Source organism: Perna viridis, chromosome 15, assembly GCF_037379345.1.
Source record: "Perna viridis isolate PV_CMFRI_1.1 ecotype Kerala chromosome 15, ASM3737934v1, whole genome shotgun sequence".
NCBI lineage: Eukaryota > Metazoa > Mollusca > Bivalvia > Mytilida > Mytilidae > Perna > Perna viridis.
In genome coordinates, this window is record NC_142459.1 from 14,521,769 (window position 1) to 14,547,286 (window position 25,518).

At 34.1% G+C, this 25,518-nt stretch overlaps 2 protein-coding genes across 3 annotated transcripts; both read left to right on the forward strand.

Annotated features, from left to right (window-relative positions):
- The first annotated feature begins 1,845 nt into the window (after positions 1–1,845).
- Positions 1,846–11,155, forward strand: LOC148597072 (uncharacterized). Of its 2 annotated transcripts, none has more exons than XM_088564086.1 (7): positions 1,846–2,082; positions 6,141–6,191; positions 6,547–6,793; positions 7,322–7,420; positions 7,724–7,765; positions 9,048–9,362; positions 9,995–11,155. In XM_088564086.1, exons 1-7 carry the CDS (start codon positions 2,073–2,075, stop codon positions 10,086–10,088), a joined length of 858 nt encoding a protein of 285 aa, XP_088420212.1. In that variant the 5' UTR covers positions 1,846–2,072; the 3' UTR covers positions 10,089–11,155. The 2 variants fall into 2 exon arrangements, with proteins under 2 accessions (XP_088420212.1, XP_088420213.1); XM_088564087.1 differs by having other exon boundaries at positions 1,935–2,007.
- A 2,533-nt stretch (positions 11,156–13,688) lies between these two features.
- Positions 13,689–22,466, forward strand: LOC148597073 (uncharacterized). The gene is made up of 8 exons (XM_088563931.1): positions 13,689–13,901; positions 14,803–15,006; positions 17,428–17,569; positions 18,225–18,272; positions 18,593–19,357; positions 19,704–19,760; positions 20,810–20,854; positions 21,276–22,466. Exons 1-8 carry the CDS (start codon positions 13,895–13,897, stop codon positions 21,319–21,321), a joined length of 1,314 nt encoding a protein of 437 aa, XP_088420057.1. The 5' UTR covers positions 13,689–13,894; the 3' UTR covers positions 21,322–22,466.
- The last annotated feature ends 3,052 nt before the right edge of the window (positions 22,467–25,518 follow it).

The window sequence follows — 25,518 nt, forward strand, 5'->3', positions numbered from 1 at the left end:
GGTCTAGGGTTCGATCCTCGGTGGCGGAGTATAATTTTGTGAGTCAAATCATGCTCTCCAGTTATATTATTTTAGATTCATCAATGTCAACATTTTGATGTTAAAATGTTGGAAGAATCTAAATATACATATTTTGACTCTAACCGTTTTTGAAAATAATTATTGGGATCATTTCAATATCATTTAACCGAAAGCATGGTGAAAATATTTTTTATCCGAAATATTTCCAAGCACCCCCACTTTAATATAAAATGTATCTTATGTCGTCCCCTAAGGATAGTTACATTCTGATTGAAAAGTCTGTATATAGTCAGGACCACTGCGATGGTTTTCAACAGCAATTTTTACCCATAAATGTTACATTTGTTGAGCGTACTTACCTTTTGTCTATTCCTTCGACTCTTGCCTAGATTTTATCACATCTGAAATTTTATCATTACCCTGCATTTACAGTGCTGCCTTAATAAATGTGGTGTACATATACATGTACATATATACAGTTTACGTACTTATGCTTACGGACATAAACATTGTTTGAAGACTTACAAAATGTACTGATATACCAATTTACATTGGTACATGTGTATTTATTCTAGTTTTAGATGAACAAAAAAAAAAAAGAAGTATTCGTTGTAAAACCTAATAAGAAAGAAGTAAAGGTCAGTGACTTACATATTGCATTCTACCGTGAAGGCTAGAAGACGCCGAGATCATAGGTCAGACGTTACATCATCAGCATGTGATTTGAACAGAAAGTACCCAGACTTATCTATGTGATGAAGCTGCACATTGTACAAGTTTGTGTCGTAGAAATAACACGCCACCGTGTAGCCGAGTTAATCATTGACATATACAATAACACATGAAGTACATTGAATACATACATGAAAGAAGTTATCGATAACATTTAACGGATGTTTTACGTATAACCCTATTCTGGCGACATCTACTGATCATGAAGTTTTTATTTCATTTGTTTCAACCTTTTCTTTAAGTGTTTAATGGACAAGGGTGGATCCAGAAATGTTTAAAAAGGAAGTGTTCCAGGCTATTATTTGCTCATTTTGCCCACTGTACACACAAAATTACTGTAAAAAAATCAACAACAGGAGGGTTTTAAGTCCGGGAACACCCTCCCCCCATACGTCACTACGTATTATTTGTTGAAAAATCGAGTGAATCTTCGTCGACTCTTCACATTTGTAATACAATGTATTGACCGCTATCGCCGCCACAACTTTTTTGAAGACACATGTACTGATGTTTGTTTGAAAGCAACTCAAGTGCAGCTGCTGCGAATACGACAGCTAAATGTATATTAAGGCTGCTGGTACCTTGATGTAAAGGGAACTGGAGGGAACCAGAATTTGAAATGTAACCAAAAGATTTAATCCAGGGAGACCGACTACATGGACATATACAGAACCAACAAAGGACATGAAATAATCAGAATAAAACGCAAATAGAAAAAAAAACATAAAATGGACAACCCAGACCCATGGAGTGTGGACCAAGTACCCTGGTAGGGTAAGCGTCCTCTGTTTTTTTTTTCGAAACATAGCAGAGTTACTCATAAATTGTCAGGTAGACGAAAGAGCAAACGAGTACTTTGACACGGCGAACCTTTTGATTATCATAGTGCAAATGGATAAACTATAACGATCTATGACTACAAAACTTTTGAAGCGATGCCTTTTATCTTGTAGCAATATAACCCTATTAGGAATGGCAAGCTTTTATTTTTGTAAAATTGGCTAACATGTACATGTACATGTATAAATATGGAAAGTCAACGATCTAACTTAAATATTTGTAATGAGGTGGTGTGAAGGCGGTAAAACTTTTGCGCAGTAGACCATTCACCGAATATGTAATCTTCATCTCTCAGTTTCCCTCGGCTAAGGTGTATTCATACATCGACAGGTCACGAATGACTGTATACATTCGAATAGCCTCGGGATCTTTGTTAACAAAGTGAAGAAAGACATTTGTTTTAAAGTTGTTTAGGTGAGGAGTACATTTTCGGTTAGGATTTTTATAATTTTTCGCAGGATTTAACAGATATTTCAAGGATGTCGCTAGGTAGGGATTAATAACATGTTTAACTGCAACTTGTAAAAATGTAACTGGGTATTTTTTCCACCGGGTAATAGAAAAACTTCACACATGTACATGAGGAGGTACATGACTGAGCCTTCTGAAACATTTAAGTTCGATATAAAGACAGAAATGCAAATAAAAAACAACAAACAGAAATCACTCTTACATGTAATTTGACAAATAAAATAAGGGAGCAAGAAAAATTAAAAAATCGGCGCAAATGCATTTTTGTACAATGTACATGTAAGTCTATTGCTCCCATTAACATTTTTGACGCGAAATTGAACACCAGCGATACACTGTAGTTCGAGGTATAGATAAAAGACCCTCTTCCGCAACAAAAGCTTATATCTTACATACATGTATGCATGTACATGTAAATGTTGGATGATGTGCTAATTTTACAACATAAAGGGAGCAGTAACAACGTGTAACGACAGGGTTCCGTCTTCTGTTTCAAAGATCCATCCACATCGTCGCCAATGTCATGTACAAGCATGATAGAGTAATCAAGGGAACCAAGATTCTAGCGGAAATCTAAAGAATGAAACCCAAGGACAAAGAGCAGACATGGACAACAGACAAACACAACAAAGAATATAAAGTAATGTAACTAAAATAATACATACAAAGTAACAAAAGCTGGGAGCAGGGACCAGGTGCACCGGTAGGGTAGAGGAAAGGAATTAAACTATGACACGTTAAACAAATCAAATGCACCATAAAAATGATAAATGGAATCAATTCAACCTCATGGACAGTTTGTTTTAAGCACCATTTTTCGTATCAGTACATCATTTTTTATTTTTTTAAATGGCTATAATGGTGTACTTAATATTTGAAATAAAAAGACGGAAATATAAGACGGCAAATGACAGATATAGAGGGCATTGGAGGTCAGGTTTCGCTATGAACACAATCTGAATTATGAGGTTTCATTCAAGCCCCTCCCATTTCAAATGCTCTTTCACGAGCATGAATCAGTGTTGATACAAAAATCTTCCTTAAAGTGTACTTATACAACTACTTGAAAGTCGTGTTTAAATTGAATCAATTTTAGAACGACATCATGTGCTTAAATTCTAAACCACCAAGATTAAGAGTGTTAGAAATACAACCATTTCAATTCAATTTACGCATGATGACAATTTTTTTAAAAATTCATACAGTTATAAAGTAAAACAATCAAAGTCAGTGTCCAAATTACATCATAAATTTTGTAAAATTGTTTGAAACAAAAATATCATCTAAGGTCATTTTTAACATCTTAAACAATGTTTGAACTCATATGACATGAAAATATTTACAAGGGTTCAACGATAGACATCAAAGAAAGATACGATCATTGAAATTGACTACTATGTGTATTTCCCCCCTAAACACAATTTAGTCACATGATACAAACTTAGTCATGAGAGAACATGATAAAAATTACCTGGCATCGGTTTCACAAAAAGTTGTAAGGGTAAAAAATAAACTAAACTAAAATAGCATTGTGATGTCATGATTTACGTTTGTTTGTTTTTTTGTTGGGTAACGTCCGAGCAGCAATATTTCAGCTATATTCAGACAATGAACATGAAATGGATGATAAAATCAACATGAAATGAAAAAAAAAAGGATGGGTCACAAGGATAGTAGGGTCGACAAATTTTGATTGCCACTGGAAAAAGGGGGGATGGGTAAGGTCGGGCAATTTAGCCTCCTGTGGCGGAGCGCAAAGGTTCCTACTCCTATCGAATACCACAGCAGGGTTCTTTAACGTGCGAGGAACGTGGCATCTTTCCCAACACGGTGCACCACTATGGTTTGCGGTCAGGTTTTCCGTATTATAGCCTGACAACCCCAGCATGTAACACGCTAGGGGTACCCCATTCCACCACCTGGGGCACACATCCCAGTTGCTCTGTGGGCAGAGCGCCTAGTCCCCGTCTAGGTTTCTGAGCACTATTTAGTCGCCTTATACGACAAGCTTAGCGCTGCTGCAGGCCTATTCTTTTAACACCCGGACCTGCATGATTTACGATCAATTTCCCACTTATAGTGGTAGCAGTGGAGTCTTTTACGCAGTGCTGAAGCGTTAAGTCAATGAAGACCTAACGAGATCGTATTTGGGCAGGGGTGCTCTTTTTAAAAGTCAATGGTTACCCTCTGTAGTTGCCAATCTTGTGATTTGCTATAACTACACGTACTTTCAATATATGAAGATTTGACTTATACCATGTAACGTTAGATATTTACTTGAAAAAAGGGAAAGAAAGTCTTCGAAATATTTATAAAACTGCTCATACACTCATTATGTCCAGTTTACTTGTTGCTCTGCAACTTTCCGTGGAATTCGTCATTACTTCATCAAAAAGAACAAAAGTTTTTTAATTAATTTTCCGCATACCATTTTCTTCTGGGAGTTTCTTCCTCCATAATTTGGCCACAAATTCTATTCTTTTTACATACCTATTTTACACGAGAAACAGAAATTCAATTATGTTTGACCTTAAGTTCGCTGATTTACTGATACGGTTAAGTCAGGGTGCCCGAGGGAGGAGATGTTTAATTGTCAAACCAAACCATCCTAAATATCTTGTCAAATAAAATCAGAGAAAGCAATACACAATCTAGTTTGCCCTGAAGCCCGACATGTACATGCATCATATATACAAAATGTATCACATAAATATGTTCATATTTTATAATTGAAAAGGGAGAAAGTGTATAGCAGGCCATCAAAAAAATTGCAGTTTTTAATACATCAGAGCAGGTAAATGAGGATAAAATGCAAAAAATAAATATGACCCTGTGGCAGTGTTCTTTTGGAAAAGTTTAGTTAAATGAAACATAAAAGTTAAAATCTATAGAAAACAGTTACACAGGCTAATAAGTGCTACATGTATTTTTTCCACTATTAATGCACATATCACTCTTGTTAAAAACAACAACAACAACAAACCACTATATTACTTGGTAACATGTACATGTATACTTAATACTCTAAGACATGCACCACATGATATGATATTTGGGGAGTGTTGACAACTTACACTTTCGCGACACCTGCAAAGAAAATTCTGTCCTCTTGCATTTTTTTAAATCCGTAGAGTATCAGACCTTTAATACTCATTTTTGCTTCGGGACCACATAAAATAAAAAAGACCAACCATATCGATATCGCAACTAAGACGTTGTTTGAAAGATACACAGGAATGTTCATTTAATTTGAATTTAATGTGAAGGACTGTCGGACATGATATATGACCGTCCAGGGACAATCAGTATATTTGTAAGTTACCCCATAACTTAAAGAAAATTAAGGAAAGCTGCGGGGGTGTGGGGTTCTTTCAACCACCCAAGCAGTCATAGAGAGGATATTCATAAAACTGACAATAAGTGGGAACTGTCTCGCCCACTACACGGAGTATGTCTTCTTTTTGAGATATCAGATCTTAAACCTGATGTACTCACCAACCAAAGTTAAATGATTCAATGCAAATTTTCAGAATCTAAAAAAAATTGAAATGTCCTTTAGACAACCACAGACCAAAATCTTGGTTTGGGACAGGTGTCATGACGTGTGCATATATTGTGTTTTATTTTTTTTTTTTAATTTGAACTAAGTCTAAGTCTTTAAAAAGGGTATTTGATTTTTGTGCTAAAAATAGACGCACGCGTAAGCATGTGAAGCACCCTTTTACATGTATATATTTTACATTTTACAGTTACTGTACAGTATGTCACATAATTTCGGTGATTTTACATTATGCCATATATATATTATCGAAATCCTCCAACAGGAATGTTTGCAGACTTACTTAGGGTGATTACCATCAATCAGACAAAAATCTACATGTTTGTCAAAAACAAAGAATAAATAAACATTTGCAGTGTTTCCGTGCAAACATGCTTTTAAATGTAAGTTGAAGGTAATTTGTACGCACGTCCCTTAAACGTGCATTCTCTTGCAGGGTCTGTTCGACGTTTTTTTTTCGTTTTGTAACTTATGAGGTCATTTCTACCCATGTTCTTTATTCAAATTTTTTTTGCAGGCTCCATTCCGATGGCCGATTCAGGAATATGTCATTGTTCAGCCGAATGGGGTAAGAACTACTTAAGAACCGCTTCCCTTTCTGAATAGAGATCTAAAACAGAATAGTTGCTTTGAAAACCAAAGTTAAGATGTGCGTAAAACATGCAAATATGATAGAGTTTCTGAAAAACCGTTTGGGCAGGACACGTTTTTTTCCATAAAAGAACAGGAACAGATTTCTAGTGGAAAAAAAAAACAATTACATGTACTTCGACCTATCGGTTCTATCAGAAAATTCTTAGATTGTCATGACAGTAGTAACGACAAAATTATTCTAAATATTACGAACTAACTTTAAAACGTTTTTCAGAGCTATATACGATCATAGAAATATCTTTTTTTTTCTAAAATTCCTTGTTCGACAGGTATGGCAGAGATTATAAAAGGAGAGTCAAAGGTGGCCGCTGTGACTACAATGTCCGACGACGACACTGCTGTATTAGCAGGTGTGTTGGCCGGATTGGCGACGTTCCTGTTCCTAGCTCTCCCGATTTTGTGCTGCCTTTGCCCGCTACCATTCGCTTGCTGTGGTGGTGGAGGTGGCGGAGCAGGAAAGAAAGGGGCAGCGGCGGCTGGGGCCCAGAGACGGAAGAATATTCACGAATTTTCAAGGTACAAAAAAAATCACATAATTGGATTTTTGTAAATAACTTTTAAAAAATCCTCCGGCTATGCTAGGGCATAGCAAAAAAATGATCGCTTAAATCAAGCGATGAAAGAATGTGGTAGATTTTAATTGCATTCAATTAATCTGTATAATTTAAAATGAGAAAAAACAATTCTAGACATGAAAGTGTAATATAGTACGGTTCAGAAGGGATGGAAAATACAATTACTGGTATGTCAAGTTTACATACATGTTTTTAAACCAGACAGAAAAAGCCCATAAAATATATATTTAGAATGTCGTTAGACAAATTTGAAGGAGTCGTATACACATTTATATATTAACAGTGCATTTTGCGTAAACACACTTCAGTTGCTCAACATTCGGCCAATGACAAAATATATGGATGGGATGCAAGAATATTTCCGAAATACTAGTAGCCCAACTAACACGTATATACTTAATTAATTGCGCTATTGCATGCTGCGCTTAACGCAAAGTTTGTCTTTCAGTGGAGAATATTTCAATTTCAGTGGAAGAAGCACTGACGTTGAATCTATCGGGAGTTATCGTTCTTGGGACAAGAATTGGGACAAGCTGGACCGGTTTGATCATGACAACTTATATGAAGTGTAAGGTTTATATGTATAATAATAAAAACCACAACAAAATTACACGACGCAAACAAAAAACAAAAAGCACAAAAATAAATAAATAAAAAAATAATAACAACAACAAACAGAAATACAAAAATAAAAGAACAACAACATGCTAGTCGTTTCTAAGATTTACTGAACAATTTAAATTAATCTCTTGGTTTTTTCTTTCGTAGAATTACTTTTATCTTAAATAAAATGTACACATTGTATCCTGTAACATACATATACAATGTAATTCCATGTAATGTAGACATTGTATCTTGTTTTATTTTCCAGTGATATGAAGCTTCCCCGTGCATGGCTAGAAAGTTTAAGAGGGTAGGTATTGAACTACCGTTTTACAGTCTGTAAGAGATAAGCGTAGTCTTGCAATGTCGTTCATTATTGAACTTTTATTGCTTAATTATGAATACATGTAATGTTGTTGTTTATTTCACTGAGCGTGCTTAGATATTGATGCTACATCTTTGTACATCGTATGCATACATACACAGGTATAACGAATGTTTGAATAGCTGTTTTTGGTCATAGTCTCGTTTACAATCCATTACGTTTTTAATATGGTAAAATGGGTCAAAAAGTCCTCTAAACTGAAGTTTCGATTTCATTTGAAATGCTATATTAAATTTTCTAAATTACCTTTCTTTAAAACATGGTCCTTTCTGTTTTCTATTTTATTAGTTCCGTGCAAATGGCAGCTGATTTGTTATAATAGGAATCTGCATTTTTTAATTAAAACATTTTACAGTATAGATGTTTGTAATCCATGTTCTAACAGACCTTAGGCACACTTGAAAAGACACGGCTCCCTCCGTATACATTATATTACGCTCCCGAAGGGAGCGTTTATGGTTGTATTATCAACTAGGTTTTGTATACTTATGGCAAGAAAAAGCATCAATATCCGGTTTCCACCTGCATTTTCAGGAGCTGAAAAACAGCATAATGGCAGCTTCATTTGCGTATACTTGTGTGTGTTCAATTGAGCGCCAAACGAGTCTCGGAATATATTTGCTAGTTTCGATAATTAAATACAAATCGAATCATAGTTTTCCCAAGATAGGGTTGGGTCTGCAGTATGGCTCCCGGATGTTTACGAAAATTACGTCATCAATATTACCCATAATTCTCGGGTCAAAAAATTGCGAAACGAAAATAATCGATAAAAGAAAATAAATACAATAATAATACAATAATACAATAAAAGATACTTTTAAGACGTTTCACAAATTTTAAGAACCATATTGTTAACCAGTGCCGGAAAATTCAACCCAAAGACAATTCCGACCACGAAAACCAATAATTCTTTATGAATGCCGGACATTTCGGCCAATAAACATATCAGACCATGATTGACAATTAGTATAATGCTTTAGGGCAAGTATATATCATTACAAAATTTACCATACCTGAAGGTATAGCATATCAAATAAGAGCTGACAAAAAATTTGTTTTTATTAACGTTTCTTCGGGAGCCTTAAAAGGTTTCACCTTCATCATATTAACGTGCTAAAACATGCAGAATGTTCAAATACAAAAATAATGTACATGCATATTGTACTTATGCAGCAATGTTTATGATTCGGTTTAATTGTAACAGAGTTCCTGACGAAGAAATCGAGTCGCGGTTGAGGGAAATGTCACGTGATGGAGGTTGGGAGGGTAACGACATCAAGCAATCACAAGAAATGGAATTGAGGAGGGAGATGTACGAGGAGTCAGGATCACATGGCATTGGAGGAATGGGCACCATGGGCACTGACGGAAGTCGATATGCAACTGCGCAAAGAATGGAACATTCCGGCGGTGAAGGTGAACTCGTGGCCGAGTATGAAATAACCCGCCATGTTACTATGGATACCACAAGGATGGCACTCCCCGAAACTGAATATATTTACGAAAGAGACATTAGAGGGTAAGTGTGAGGCTAAAATAGTTTAATACAAAATGCCAATCATAGATTTAATCTTAATTATGGGATGCTGTACAATCGTATCTTGGAGTAACCTGTCATCAACAGCAGCATTAAAACCAAGTACTTAGAAAGTTCAAGGTACAAAAAGATAAATTGTATACAAGAAATACTTGACCTTTAAGAGAACATTTTTTTCACAATGAGGCGAAAATACAAAGCTCATTTTAATTTCTTTTAAAAATCAATTCATAAACTGTGGTCGGCAAATACATTTTAGTTGATGTAGAGAAAAGAGGTACTGTACATGTAGGGTCTACATTATGTACTTCCATACATTATGCTTTTCGCTGCTCTTGCATTCGTAAGTTACATACGTGTAGCAAAACGTTTAAGATAATAAAATATTTCCGCATACATGTAGATAGATTCGTGATAAACTCATAGGCAGTATTTATAAAATGTTCTGATGGCTTTGAATCGATTTACACATGTAACTCTAAAACAGATTCAATTTACTGTGAACAACTGCACTTACTACACTAGGTCTTGTCAGTGTAGCTCCATGATCCTCTTGTCTGACACGTAACAGTTTTCTGACTAATCAGCTGGTACCCATATGTATTTTTTTTCAGGGAAAACAACATTGCTGATCGAGACAACTTTAAACGGATTTACTACACCTACCAGAGAATCAAGGGAGACGACTCGAAACAAACATCGTTCTAATGATTTTAAAAGATATAAAAAAAAAAACCCAAACGCCAATGCATTTGAAGGTGCTATATCTTGTACATACTGCTTGTTAAACTTTGAAACTATTTTTACAAAATTATGTCCTTATTGTACCATTGTTAATAACAATTGTTATTGTTAAAGGTCTATTATAAGTCTTTCAAGTACCATTCTGTGTGAGAATCAGGCAATGGGTGGCACATCATAATTCTCCATTTACTCTTTTTGCCTCAGTTATATTTAATAATCTAGTAAATTAAAATATATCCTGAAACATCTGTGACGTAGATATTTTTTACTGTTCATGTAGGGAAAAAGTTCGGGAAAAATTTTTCGAAAGTGCATTTCAACTTAAATTTGCCTATCAATATCTTAAAAAGGCAAGCTTTACAACGATTTAAGGAGGTAGACCTAGGGGAAGGGACACAACTCTTACAACTCATCGGTATGTTTGTATTCAGCGTTTTACATCAATGTCATGTAAGCATTAAAATAACTTGGACTGATTTCACTTTGTTCCAAATAAAAGCTTGATAGGTTTTGATAAAATTAAATATGATACAAACACATCATTGACTTCATGAGTTATGTTCCTTACCCTAAGTCTACCTCCTTAATGGTTAATTCTAGAGTTTAAGAGGTACAACTACTTGGACAATGCAATAAAATCTCTGCGTTCTTTATCATGTGCCAAACCTAATACACATTTTGCCTGATTCTTAGACAGAGATGTACTTAACATGCTGTTCACTTTTTTGTGTGATGTATTTGAATTGGTGGATACAGACAGTCTAAAATGAGTTGTAATCAGGATATTTATCAAACTAAAATTGTGTTTTAAATCATCATAAATGTAAGTATTTTTGCGACTGTAGTTTTAAGTACAATGTATTTCTAACAGCCAACGAATTATGCACGTGAAATCTAAAAAACTTATTTATGATGATATGGATTATTCAATGAGCAGGAAAAGACAATGTTACCTTTTTACATATATGATATGTTTTCCTTTAAATTATTTTGTAAGTAAGTATAGTTAATAAAATTCTCTTTTCTTTTCATTTACTGCTTATATATTTTTAAAACATGTATTTTGTGTATAGTGTCCAAATTCAAATAGGACAATAAAACGCCAGAAGTACAAACAGACACACATACAGACAGACAGACGTAATAACCACATGTACAGAGTACACTAAAACAAGTATGGCTCAAAAAGTTCAAGAAAAAAAAGAAGCTGCTGTGAAGTAAATAAGCACAACTAAATAATAAACAAGAATATGGAGTAAGGTAATAAATGCACCAGAGAATAACCTAAATACAAAGAGTAATCAAGGGAACCAAGGTTATAGCGGTAATCAAAAGAATTTAATCCAGGGACAAAGACTAGACATGGAAAACAGACATACACAAAAAAGAACATAAAGTAACTAAAATCATACATAAAAAGTAACAAAAGTAAATGAGCAACTCGGACTCCGCTAAAAACTGGGAGCATGGACCAGGTGCACCAGTAGGGTAAGCGTCCTCTGCTTTTCTAGAAACACCCGCCGAGTGTAAATAGTAAATACTTTCAGAGATCAACATAGGTCTTCAATAAGTCTTAAGGAGGTAGACCTAGGGTAAGGGAAATAACTATTGAGATCAGCGATATGTTTGTATCATTTTCGATTTCACCAAAGCCTTTCATGCGTTCCCTCGACACAGAATGAAATCAATCTGAGCTGCTTTGATGCTTACATAAAATTGATGTCAAATGCTGAATACAATCGTTCCAATGATTTGTAAGAGTTGTGTCCCTTGCCCTAGGTCTACCGCCTTAACACACCTATTCGTAAGATCTTGAAGATATACATAACATTGAAAGAAATTACATATAAGTAATTACATTAAGTAAGTATATACATGTACATGTATGTATTGTTAAATAAGACATTTCTATAGTTTTTTTTTATTATCAATTTACGTATGTCTAACGTGCCACAAGCAAGTACATGCACTATATATACATGATTACATGAGTGTTTTTGTCCCTACACTAGTCTTGTCATTCAGTTACAACTTCGAACTTTTTTTCTAAGACGTGCATTGTAATTTGTCCATGCAATGATACAAATTCTAAAAAAATGAGGGACCTGAAACATAATTATGCCACATTACCGTCATGTCCTAATAGAATAATGAGAACAAATTAGAACAGGTACTACCCTTTTTATTCTGTTATGTCATCTGCACATGCATATTCAACAACGATCAGAACCGCCCCTGTCATGCGCAGTTTTGAAGTTAAACAGTCAAAGCTGTTCTAGCCTAAAGTTTACAGGAATTGGTCTTGCAAAATCACACACATGCATCATTTGCTGGTATAAATGTAAACATATAATGATAGTACTGTAAACGGTTTTACATTGCATGCCTGAAATGAAACAATTATTTTTTTTTATATGCTGAAATATTCATTTTGACGTACATGTAAATAAATCAACTACTTCACTGATACATTCAAAATACGTTTTAATTGCACGCCTGTTATGAAACACTGCCTTTAGTAAATGCTTAATGTTTAATTGCTAGTATTGGTAGGAATCTGGCACAATGGGATAAATCAAAAGCATGCATGTGAAAAACCTCCGATCGGACAATATAATTTTCCTTAATGGTGATTTTTTCTATGTGGAAAGACCACTACACATGTATTTGATCTCTGCATCACTGGATTTGTTCTGTAATAATTTTTTTCTTGATTCTGATGGTCCAAATAGTCAAATTACAGAATGGTGTTTTTTATAGCATGTTTCACCCACTGCCTAATTTTTACAAAGATTGACACTTAAACCTTAAATACACTGAAAACTGTTCACACCGATTCCTGAGCTAAACCAGACAGGCTTTAAAGCCCTTTCCTGTTTTACACGTACATTCGTCACACAGATAATATTTTGAATCCTTGTAAACTTGACACCAATTTAAGAAGGTAGACCTGAGGTAAGGGACATAATTCTTGAAATCAGTGATATGTTAACATCATATTCAATTTCACCAAAACCTACCCAGCTTTCATTTGAAATAGAATGATCGATCTAAGTTACTTTTATGCTTATATGAGATTGAAGTAATATTCTTTACACAAACGTTTCTGGGATTTGTAAGAGTTATGTCCCTTACCCTAGGTTTTCTACTTTAACCAAACCAATTTTTATATCCAAATGTGGCTCTGGTTAAACAGGTTAACTTTTATATAGTTCAATCAGATAATACAACGTAGGAGATACTCAAACGACTGCCTAATGACTCGAAAACTTAAAAATTCGAAACTGCTTGAAAAGAAATCATCATTAGTCTCTTCCGGTACAATTGTTTCGTATTTACATCTAAATACCAATAACTACGTGAGAATAAACAAATCGATAGGATGTTAAATACTGCAGTGTCTACCTACAGATATAGGAAATAACTATCTATCGATTTTCGCAAATCATCTAGTAAGTTTCCCATAACCTTATTAAAAATTAAATGTTTTCATAACCCCAAAACCTAAAAAAAAATATCGTCATTCTAATATATATTGGGCGTAGGTTAGTTTCCGCGATCGTGAAAATGAATAAACAATTTTAACGTCATTGTGCAGAAGTTTTGATCTTTGCATGATTAACTTCTCTTTGACGCCCAATTTTACGACAAAATCGAATGTAAAATTTGGACCTAGGTACATTACTAGACTATTTGATGATTGTTCTGTATAATCCGCCTCAAACCGCTGATTTTGTCATCAGAGTGAAGAAGGGCTTTTACATTTTAATATGACAGGTAAGTGTCCAGATAATATTATGGAAATGTGTAATGTCGGGCAAGTCAGAGTTGGGCTAAAATACACATACATACAATTATAAAATCAAGACCACAAAAAGTCATGTTTATTGTTTTATGCAATATTCTTATATATTATGAGGAAAATACTATGGGTTAATTATAAAACACGAGTCTATGAAAAGAGCCAAATAAATTGAAGCTTGTCCGTCCTTCCTGTGACACTAGTGAAAGATTTCAAGTAGATGTCAAATTACAATACAAACTGTAAGGTGTAAGACTTGAAATAAAAGTACAAATACATGTAAGTCTGCATTTTTACATGGACATACCGAATACCGTGGAACGGTTATGAACAGAAATCCCGACATTTAATTTAAGCGCAGTTTGAAAAATTCTATATTTTTAAAATTACATGGTATTATATTTTCTTCCCTTATGCTTTTTGTATCATAGTAAAGTGTTATTTTATTACATTTCATAAATTGACGTGATGCTGATTTTAGTAATGAATTCAAGGAACTTTCTATCGCACGTACTTTTATTACGGAAATCTACAAATAAATGTTTTATTTTTTTTGTCATTACTGTATCCTTTCACTGTGTAGCGATGACAGTTCTTTTCGAATTTTACCAGTTCTTGAATTGTTTTTTTTTACAGTGGTGAATTCAGAGGGGATGTGGGGGAGGGGGCGTTCACCTCCAATAATGGAAAAAAATATAATGGTTTTGCATCAGATCCCCTTATTTTCCCTTTAAATGTTTGGAACCTTTCTTATTTTGGAAAATGTTAATGTTTACACCAATCTGACTTGAAACCTTGGATCCCACCTGTATATGAAACACCCTTTTTCAACTTTAGTAGATGTACAGTTCGGTGAAAATGAACTATTATTTTCAGAGTGTGCAAAACTGAATACACTTTTGTCCAACCAGGACGTCGTGACATCAGAAAATGAAAATCAGCTACGAATTTCGACATACACAAGAACAGAGGGGACGCAGGTTACTTTGTCCTGTTTAGGTGGCTACCAGCTTATTGGTCAGAACACGGTCACGTGTCAGACAGGAGGATCATGGAGCTATACGGACAAGCCATACTGTAGTAAGTGTAGATCACGTGATTAATGATGGCCATAAGATGAACACCTTCCAATTCCGAAACATACAAACAAACGAATACAACAAAAATACACACACCTGATTTATATACACGTACACCAATGTTATAGCGTAAATACTCTACGACAAATGGCACACAGACAGACAGACGGACGTTGGTGAACCATTTCATGTCAGTAATTGGTTTTATTAATTTTGAGTGGCTTCCATTTAAGTAAATTGTATTCTAAAGTTGATCAATTAATTGTCCTTTTTTAATGTAATCCATGTTCCTATTTTGTTCGTTTTCCTGACATTGTTAGTGTGAGATGAAGTACAATGTAAATAAACAGTACTGAGAAATTTAAACTAAAGTGAAAAGGAACTCTGATTCGTTCCTGGTATAAGTAATGTGCTACATTTTTTTTTGGGAACTTTGAAAATATATTCTGAGTTTTCCATTGTTGATACCGAAAATCCTTGTTCTCTATGATATAATAATGAGTTTAACAATACAATGGAAACAAAAAATAATAACGATAATAATAAATGATAGAAAAAATAATAACGATAATAAAAATTGTATAAAATTGAAAATTTGTTGCTAAAATCATATGATTTGGTTTCTACATTTACTTAACAGTCTCTAAATAATTTGAGAGAATTCCCACAGTAAAAAAAAAACATCAAAGAAATATATGCACCTGATATCTGCAATATTGCACCTTATGCAGGATCACTCATACATTAAAGTTATAAAGACACACTTTTATGCAATGTACATTTTTGTACCTATACATACACAGATTTTAATTAGTCCAGTCAACTTTAAAGTGAAAAAAATATATTTTGATCACAAATTTGTCCTTATACAAAACTTCAGGTGAGTGACCTGATCAATAATAAATTTTTTGATAAATTGATATTTTATTCTCATCCTGGAGAGAATACTCATCAATCTCAATATACAAACCAAAACATGGCTCGTATTGAAATGAAATGGGAAATACAGTATACAATGTCACGGATGTTTGGCTCCTTGTATTGATAAAACCTACAATAAAATTCAGAATAATGCATTGGATAAACATGTTACTCATATGAGAGACTGTAAAACGGAATGAATTCACAGACACAAATTTATTGCAGTCTTAGACTTACCGATACATGTGTCCATTGATCGCTTTCAAATGAAATATTTTTATGAAGATGACTCACACCTTAATAGGGAAGGGAAATTGAATAGGATTGCGACCGTACAATAAATCTATATGTAATAAAAGACAGTAAAATTGAATAAGTGAAGAAAAAAAAACTGCAAATTCAAACAATTTTGTTTGTTCAAAACTTATTGAAAACGATGACTTTACATGTATTAATGCTACTGACTTCTTTAAAGTACAAGTTCAACCAGTAAACCTAACATAATTCTGCCAGAATAAGGATAGAACATGTCCGACTTTTGAAGTCAAATAAAATTATTTATCTAGCATATATATGTAAGTCTGCAGTAACACCATGATGTACATGTATATTATCCTTTATTCGTACTCCTAAGTTATCTGTGTAAATCTCTTACCTTTTATAATTACAAGGATAAGTACATGTACATGTATTTTACAACTTATTTGCTTTCAAAACATGACATTATTTATAACCACAGAAACATAAATTGACACATTATTTTGTGTTCGTGGGCCTAATGCACGTCCGGGTGTTAAAAGAATAGGCTTGCAGCAGCGCTAAGCTTGTCGTAAAAGGCGACTAAATAGTGCTCAGAAACCTAGCCGGGGGCTAGGCGCTCTGCCCACAGAGCAACTGGGATTTGTGCCCCAGGTGGTGGAATGGGGTACCCCTGGCGTGTTACATGCTGGGGTTGTCAGGCTATAATACGGAAAACCTGACCGCAAACCATAATTGTGCACCGTGTTGGGAAAGATGTCTCCTTCCACGCACATTAAAGAACCCTGCTGTGGTATTTGATAGGCGTAGGAAACTTTGTGCTCCGCCACAGGAGGCTAAATTGCCCGACCTTACCCATCCCCCCTTTTTCCAGTAGCAATCAAAATTTGTCGACCCTATTGTCCTAGTGTCCCATCCTTTTTTTTTGTTTCATGTTCATTTTATCATCCATTTCATGTTCATTGTCTGAATATAGCTGAAATATTGCTGCTCGGGCGTTAAACCCAAACAATCAATCAATCAATCAACATTGTGTTCGTGGTTCACACGACGTACATGTAGATGGAATCAAAAGACTTAATTTATAAGTTTTTCATCTCGTGGATCTTGTTTCAGTTACATGTAGAACAATTAAATGTGCACTCTTTTCCAAATGTATACATGTCCATGAAATGTCGGTTTTCATGCAGCTTTTAATTCGTTCATATCATTTCTGACAAACAGATGTGTGTTTTTTTCACAGAAGCAAACAGTGATGGACTTTCCGAAAATATGAAGATTTTGATTGGCTGCCTGGTTGGCGGTCTTTTACTCCTAGTGCTGATAGTAATACTGGTTGCCTACTGTTGCTGTCGGCGGAGAAGACGAAAAGCCATGTCAGATCAGTAAGTATAAAATGGGAACACGCATATGTTTTACATTGCAGCAGTCCAGCCTCTAAAAGGACATGATCTGACCTAACTGTTCCGTCAGGTAGCCTGAATGATACAGTCGGTTTCTCTACAGACAACTGTTGATCAAATATTAACAGCGACACCCACATAATCCTTTTAAAGAAAGGGGGTGGCGGTCGAGCGAGATCCGTAACGATTATTAAGACTGTAATTTAAACCCTTATTCATCTCGTACATGCAAGACTTCATAAAAAGGTTTACGAAATTAAACCATGAAATGAACTTGCCAAACCTCCGGATGTTAAAATGGTAACTGTAGAAATGATAAACGGAAGAAACAACGTTAACATAATCATTAAAACTGGATACATATGTCCAAGTTCACTAGAAGCAGAGTTTTCCCAACTATACTTTTACATACGCTTGTATATACATGTGTATATATACATGTATAGTCTAAGAACCGGCTTGTAAACGAACTGGATATATTTTTTCTTCTATTTTGCACTGTTTTGTTTTGTGTGTGTGCTAAAGAAATAAATCATGACTTGTACAAATGCACCTTTTCGAGTATTTCCCTTGTAAAAAATTTGAGTCTACCATTCATTTCTTTCTTAATTTAATTTGTTGACATTTTTGTTGAAAGGGAGAAATTTTACAAACAGCTTAGAGAAGAAGGAACGCCAAAAGGATTGTAAGTATTTAACATCAAATATCAATTTTATTGAAATTTTAATTTTTGTTTGTTTACATGCATTTTAAGCGTAAAAAAACTGCATATTTGATATTTGTACATGCACATGATGAGTAATGTCCTTTCACCCCCCAAAATTTACATTATGTAATGTACTTACATTATTCATACACCGAGAATACATTTAAATGGAACAAGGTTATCCCTTTACCATATACATGTACATGTAACAACTATCAATAATTGCATGTGTGCAAATGTACACGCCATTATAGACAAATGAAACTATAGTATATGATTCAAAATTTATTTTGCTACAGCAAGCCAGGTGAAATGGCAACAGAAACTTCCTACAGACCACCATCTTACGCCGCCGCATGGCCTGCACTCACTCACTCATTTATGATCGGTAAGAAAGAGTACCCTTTCCGTGCTCCAGAACCGGAGAGCAAGCAAAATAGTTTCAGGAAGGGCGGCTCATTATGGGACAATAATGACTATTTCTTCAACAAAGCCGATATTTCAAGTAAAAACGAACAACAACGAGGTTCCGGGACATCGGAAAATCTAATACGTTTCAGTGATTCGGAACATAGTTCTACACAGCCGAGAAATGACCAGAAACAGGAAATTGCCCCATATCGACCAAGCTCTATAAGCAGCCAGATAGACACTGGTTATTCACAAATGGTGCACCCTATTTCGAACAGGTATTCCTTCCAAAGAGAAATGTCCCAAGTTGTCAAACACAATCAAAATGACAGTTTCCAAGACGACCGTCGAATTATTTCAACGGCATCAAATGGTGACCGTCGAATAACTTCTTCAGCCGATGTAGGAAGATCAGACGACGACGATGTTGTTGTCGAAGTTAGGATCCCGTCAAGATATTTGAAACAACCCAGAAAGTCTGACTACAATTCAGATTCAAGTCTTGGGAAAGGACCAAATACGTCAATGGACAGAAGAACGCCATATGCTGAGGATGTGACCCCGTCTGTTCATAAACGATCGTATCAAGGGTCACAAAGCGGTTCAGAAAAACCAAACAGCTCAAAGAACAAGGGAGATGACCCGAAAGACGTGTAAGTAGAAATTAAGGAATAAATCCCTTCATCCATTAGTGTTAGAAAGATGACAATTACAAACAGCGTAATGACATGAAAATATTTTCAAACCAAAGTTTGAAAAATGCAAGAAGTACAAAATACAAATACATGAAGATGCATATAAACAATTATCAAAGCTGTTCTTTTTTTAACTAGATTATTTTTCTGCATGTAGCTTAATATCATACGGCAGCCAGTAAGTCACGAATTCGTATCAAATATCCGGTATTTTTTAATGTACATGTAAATACCTACATGTATAGCACCACGAGACTAAATAATATACATGTCTAACATTAATGTATGCAAATGTTCTTTTTAGATATCAAGGATATTGGCCTGTGAGGGATGAAATAAAAAATCTGAATGAATTTAACAAGTAAGTTGCTACATGTAACCGTAAAGAAATACAATATGTTTCTAGTATTGTGAATCATACATGTACAGTGTACATGTAGTAAAGGTATTTGTAGACAGGGTACAAAATTTACTATATAAAACAAATATTAGAAAATGAAATTAAATACCGGAATTGTCATATTTACGTAAAACTTTGATTAACTCCAATCTTTGGTCGTCATTGTTTTAAATAGTAGTCTTTTTTAAAAAAAAAAAAACACACACAGGGGTGATTCATGCATGTCAAAAACCCATCATATTCAATTTCATTTCTTGCTGTGTTATAGAAACAGTTATAGACCACATTACAAGCCTTTGCTTTTCATTCGGGTGTTACGCTTTTTAGATAAAATGTATGCACATGAAATTAGAATTTTGCAAGAGTTGTCGTTCTTGATTTGGTTTGATTTGGTTGATTTTAGTGGAAGGTTTTAATTGTTGTTTTTTCAAAAGTACAGACATAAATACAGACAGGACTACTGTCACAAAACCATATAGTATACGTAGACCAAAAAAAAGCCTTGTTTGTTTGGAGAGTTTTTTTTCTACACCATGAATCACCTCACAACTGGCAGTGTCTGTATTCTATATGGACAGGTACTTAGGTGTTTTTTTCTTGTTAACCTGTGGGTCAAACAGTGGGTGATTATTCAACATTTTGTGGAAATTCTGCAAATTGTAAATGTCGTAAGAATGTCGCATTAATGATTTGATAAAAATGAAGTCAAACAAAAGGGTTGGAAAAGTGGGGAAAAAATATTGGATAGACTGATACACTATATGTAGAAAGAAAAACAAGATTGAAATATTGTCAAACACAATTCAAGTAAAAAGTCTGACTTAATTCATTCCTTTCCAAGCCTAAAATATTTGTTTTTCTTTTTATAATTGTAGTATCCCAAAACACTTTCGAAAGTTCGACTCAAAGTATTTTCAGTTAATAGGCTTGAGTAGGCTAAAGTAAGCCTATTTATATGTGTATAATTGATTCATCTCCCTTGGTTCAAGACGTTTTCTGTTTATTTACAGGAAAGCTCTACTACACAATAGAGACCCCTTTCTCTGGAGACCAGTGTGAGTAGATTGTTCTATACAATGACTTTTAACATAGTTACCCCATAAAACACAATTGCAATTGAATAAATCAAAATTAAAGTTGTGATATTATTATATTTTATATCTTAATGTGTTTGTGTGCATATCAAAACTTGGCATTTTAGAATATATAAAGAGCTACTTAGTCCAATTATATCAAAGGACGGATCTAGAAAAGTGTGGGTTCTGATTCTATCAAATTCAAATGGGGAAAAAGGGGGGGTGGGGTCCGAACTCCAGAACCCTCATTTGGGCCTTGGATTCTCCACCGATAATTCATAATTTATCAGAGATTATTACTCTGAGATCACCTTTAAACACTTTATACCATTATGACAGAACTTCAATATTATTACAAATGTAACTACCAAATTAACGATTTCAATAATTGTCATTTCAGAGACACAAATTTCGGATTTGATGTGAAAAGTGATAGCGCATTCTGATGTCAGTTAAAGGCAACACACAATGTTACGTCACTTGCATTTAAAGACTGAGATTGCCCGGATGTAATATGATATCAAACGGACGCTAATCACAGATTTGGCTCACCCGGCATCTGCAGTACCAAATGCTGACTGACACTACATTTAGTAACTGTGTTGTAAACATGTTGATATGTTGATGTTATCTCTGGGAAAATATGTTCATGTACATATATATATCCGTTAAAGTGTTTAAATTTAGAAGCACTTGTTATCTTTTCAATTTATCATTAGTATAATTAGTGAAATTTTTACAGTTGGTTTACATTCAAAAGACGTAAGACTGAAATCTATATGACCGATTAAATTCAGTAAAAATTTTATTTATTTACACAAAATGTTATATGAGTTTGGTGAAAATTCAATTTCACCACGAAGCAGACCATAGCAAAATGTTTACAGTACAGAAATATTATAAAAAGGAAAAAAACGACAAATCATCACCATAAATATATACATAGTAACTATAGGAACCTGCACCCATATTGCATGAATGAATATCAAAAACATTTAGAAGGAAAAATAAACATTGCGCAATCTCGACCAAAGTGCGACAAATATCTCATTTTGAGTTATTAAAAAGTGCAAGTCACTAATTGGTTATTTGTAAAATGTGTACTGGTTCAGTCAACCAAATTACCATATCCACTGTACCGTGTAATTACGTCTTATCAGTTTAAAAAAATCATTAGAATTAATCAGGATCCCTCTTTTTTATAAAAAAAAAAAAAAATTTAGATCAGAAATCTGATCTAGATGTTATTAAATTATTGTTAAAGAAATAAACATAATTGATTTTAATGTACACTTTCGTGACATCAAATTAATCTGTTCAGAACAAATTATTGAAACAAACGACTTCTTGCAAACGGACATACGGAAATGACGAACATACTGTAAGGGGGAGGGGGGTTATCAAATAAACTTTGGCTTCGGTAAATTGCGATAAAACTGAGGTTGAACTCACTGATATTCATAGATAAAAACATTGCAAAATTTCTCTTTTCATACCAGTTTTTGGTTGGTTCAATATCACGGAAAAGCATAAGTGTCAAAGAACGATACTCCATATTTAATCTTGTCAACTCGTTTAGATTTCATAATTTAAGAAAAAAGAAAAATAAAAAACAAAACAAAACAAGACAAATAAAAAAGCTAAAAATAAAACCAAAAACAAAAACAAACCAAAATAAAAATAAAACATTCCACTTTGTATATAATACACATGATAAATTAATTGGTTACATGTACTTTAAGAAATACTATAAATGCATCTCTGTTCATAGAATGCAGTAGTCTTCTTAGAACTCTAATCTTAATTTTGTCTGTTTGTTGGATCATCAATGGCAAAAGGTGCCGTTATTTTGGTTATTTTATGTTCTTTGTTGTGTGTGTCTGTTTTCCATGTCTGTTTTTTGTCTCTGGATAACATTCTTTTGAATTTCCGCTAAAATCTTGGTTCCCATGACTACTCTTTCATTGGCACTCTTACTGATTGAGTTATGATATGCAATATACATGACTGTATGTATTCATTAAATGTGGTAAATGTAGTTTTATCGTAATCACGCTTTTATTTGATCACCTCGTTGGACCATTAATGGAATGAGTAATCAAAGTTCTAGTGTAGATCAAAAGAATGTAATCCAGGGACAAAGACCAGACATGGAAAACAGACATACACAACAACAAAAATAAAGTTACTAAAATAATACATACACAGTAAGAAAAGCAAACGAGCAACTCGGACTCCGCTTAAAACTGGGAGCATGGAACAGGTGCATCGGTAGACTAGGGAAAAGAGTGTTTCCTCGTAATTCTTGCCTCATATATAGGACATAGAACGATTTATTGGTTGTATTATGCAAATTAGACAAACAAATGACAGTATCCGTTTTGCACTGATTCATGTAAATAGGGTAGTTAAACAGGTGGATATTTATAATATCGAGATAATAATGTCGGTCACACTGTTTACAATATATATGAACAGAATGACTTGAATTTAAATAAAATTGACATTTAACAAAACCATGAGATTTAAAGGGCCTTGATATAATATCATTTCTTTGTGATTATCACTGTCACCAAAGAGTTGTGCGTAAATTTTATTTCTGTCGTCGATAGTTGTTTATTAATATGAGGCAGGTGTAACCTGACAGAGGACCAAGTTGTAAGCAAACGGAGCCTTATCGTTTTTATGCTGGGTGACACTATTTACAACGGAGTGAAAATTGTAGCTACCGTAAACAAGCATGGTCGCAATCACTTAAAAAGTTAAAGCCTTGGTAAACATACCACTAGTCTTGACTTCGAACCAATATTAAAGTCCAAAGAGGTTTGGTTGAGACAGCTTACATCATTTTTTCTCTTTTCCGTATACATGAGCTGTCTCCCATTTCCAACAGCTATCTTTCGCAGCTTTGTCTGATTTTTTTTTATATTTTCCCATCAAATACAATAATAAATAAGATAAATTTGACTGTAAAAGGTATTTTCCATTCTTAAGAAGAAATAAAAATGTTCGTAAATGTTCTGTCTCAATAAAAGGATTAACATTCGTGAAGGCTATACCATGAATTGTAGTGTCTTTGTAATCGGATGAATCTCTTTCGTAACAGACTAGGGACTCTGTACTCCAATGTATGCTTTTGCGTTTGTATACAAAGTTTGACTTTTCTCGTTTGGTGTTTACAGCTGTTGCTATGTTTTCTTACTCCTGGTCATTTGCTCATGACGAAAGCCGCATTGCCGACAGTATTTGCCTCCCTTTCTGTTTTAACCAGTTTTATTTTTTTTCACCCTTTAAATACATTACTTTTTACTTTTACGTTAGTATGTATGGTTAACTAACTTCGAAATCATTCAGTGCGACAAAGATACACGTAATTACATGTAGTGTGCATAAAAGGCACCAACTACTACTGCTGCATCCTGTATGTCCCTATCAGGAAATTAGTTACGAATTAACCACAGTAGAATTAAGGGGCAGAAATCAAGAATCGAAGAACGAAATGACGCTTCATTGATTTTCTTTCATTCAATATTTTTTTTCGAAAACACGACAGGGCACGCGCTCGGCGCTCCGATCCTGGATCCGCCTTTGAAATTTATCTCATTTGATTCATTTTACTACTTCACTTTGTCCCAAACGTAAAATAGATGTAAATATCTGACACAAATTTTTTAAATTAAAAATACATAAAGACTTTTAAAAACTCCAATGTGCGTGCATAAAGGTGATTTAACTTTAACTCAAATTAATTCCATATGTAACCAGTGTGACTGAAATTATATCCACTTAATGATCCATGAAAAAGTGGCAATGTCATGGATGCCAGAATTATTAATACTCTATATGAATGGTGCTTGGATATATTAAAAGAGTTGTAATGATTTTATCACAATTTTTGGAAGTGATATGGAATTTTCTGGTCCTTAATATAATAACGCCAGATGCAAACCAAAATCAGCCCCGGACTGATAACTGGTTATTGACCCGTCTTCAACGCGTGCTTCAACGGACACTTCATCGGTAAAGAAGTAATGTTTTGATTATAAATCAAATAAGTTGTTTAGAAATGATGATTTTGAATTCAAATATGACTTTGAATAAACATCTATAGATATTTTGTAATTATCTATATATGTGTTAAACAGATTGTGACATTCCATTGTTCCCTATTGTTTCTAGCTTCACCTTTGAATTATAGATTTGCATCAGTCCTCGAGTTCAGCTCTCGGGCAAGATATGGAAATACACAATATTATAAATGCACGTAATAATCTTTAAATATTGAAAAATGTACAAGTTAAAACGCTAAAACCTAGTCAGATGATATCGATTAGCGACTCGGCATACATAAATAATACATTGTAAACTCATAACCTTTTAAATACGAACCGTGCATTTCGCCAAAAAAATGAACTCTCATCATTATAAACAAAAATCAAAAATTTAGAATTTCAGTACAAAAAAAAAACAACATTTCATTGATAACGAAACCCTTGCAATAATCCATTGATGTCTATCCATAGTAATTTGTTAGTCCGCTAATACATTGATGTCCGATATACAGTGTATATCAAGAAGGTGGAAAGGGATGACAGTTTAATAGATTTTACCATGACAGCATGAATAATACATTATGAAAAGTA

Bases quoted from the DNA above. Each gene is read 5' to 3' on its own strand.
- LOC148597072 (XM_088564086.1), top strand. The intron at 7,766-9,047 runs GTAGGTATTGAA...TAATTGTAACAG, and splicing joins TGGCTAGAAAGTTTAAGAGG to AGTTCCTGACGAAGAAATCG. The intron at 9,363-9,994 runs GTAAGTGTGAGG...ATTTTTTTTCAG, and splicing joins TACGAAAGAGACATTAGAGG to GGAAAACAACATTGCTGATC.
- LOC148597073 (XM_088563931.1), top strand. The intron at 18,273-18,592 runs GTAAGTATTTAA...ATTTTGCTACAG, and splicing joins GAAGGAACGCCAAAAGGATT to CAAGCCAGGTGAAATGGCAA. The intron at 20,855-21,275 runs GTGAGTAGATTG...TTGTCATTTCAG, and splicing joins CCCTTTCTCTGGAGACCAGT to AGACACAAATTTCGGATTTG.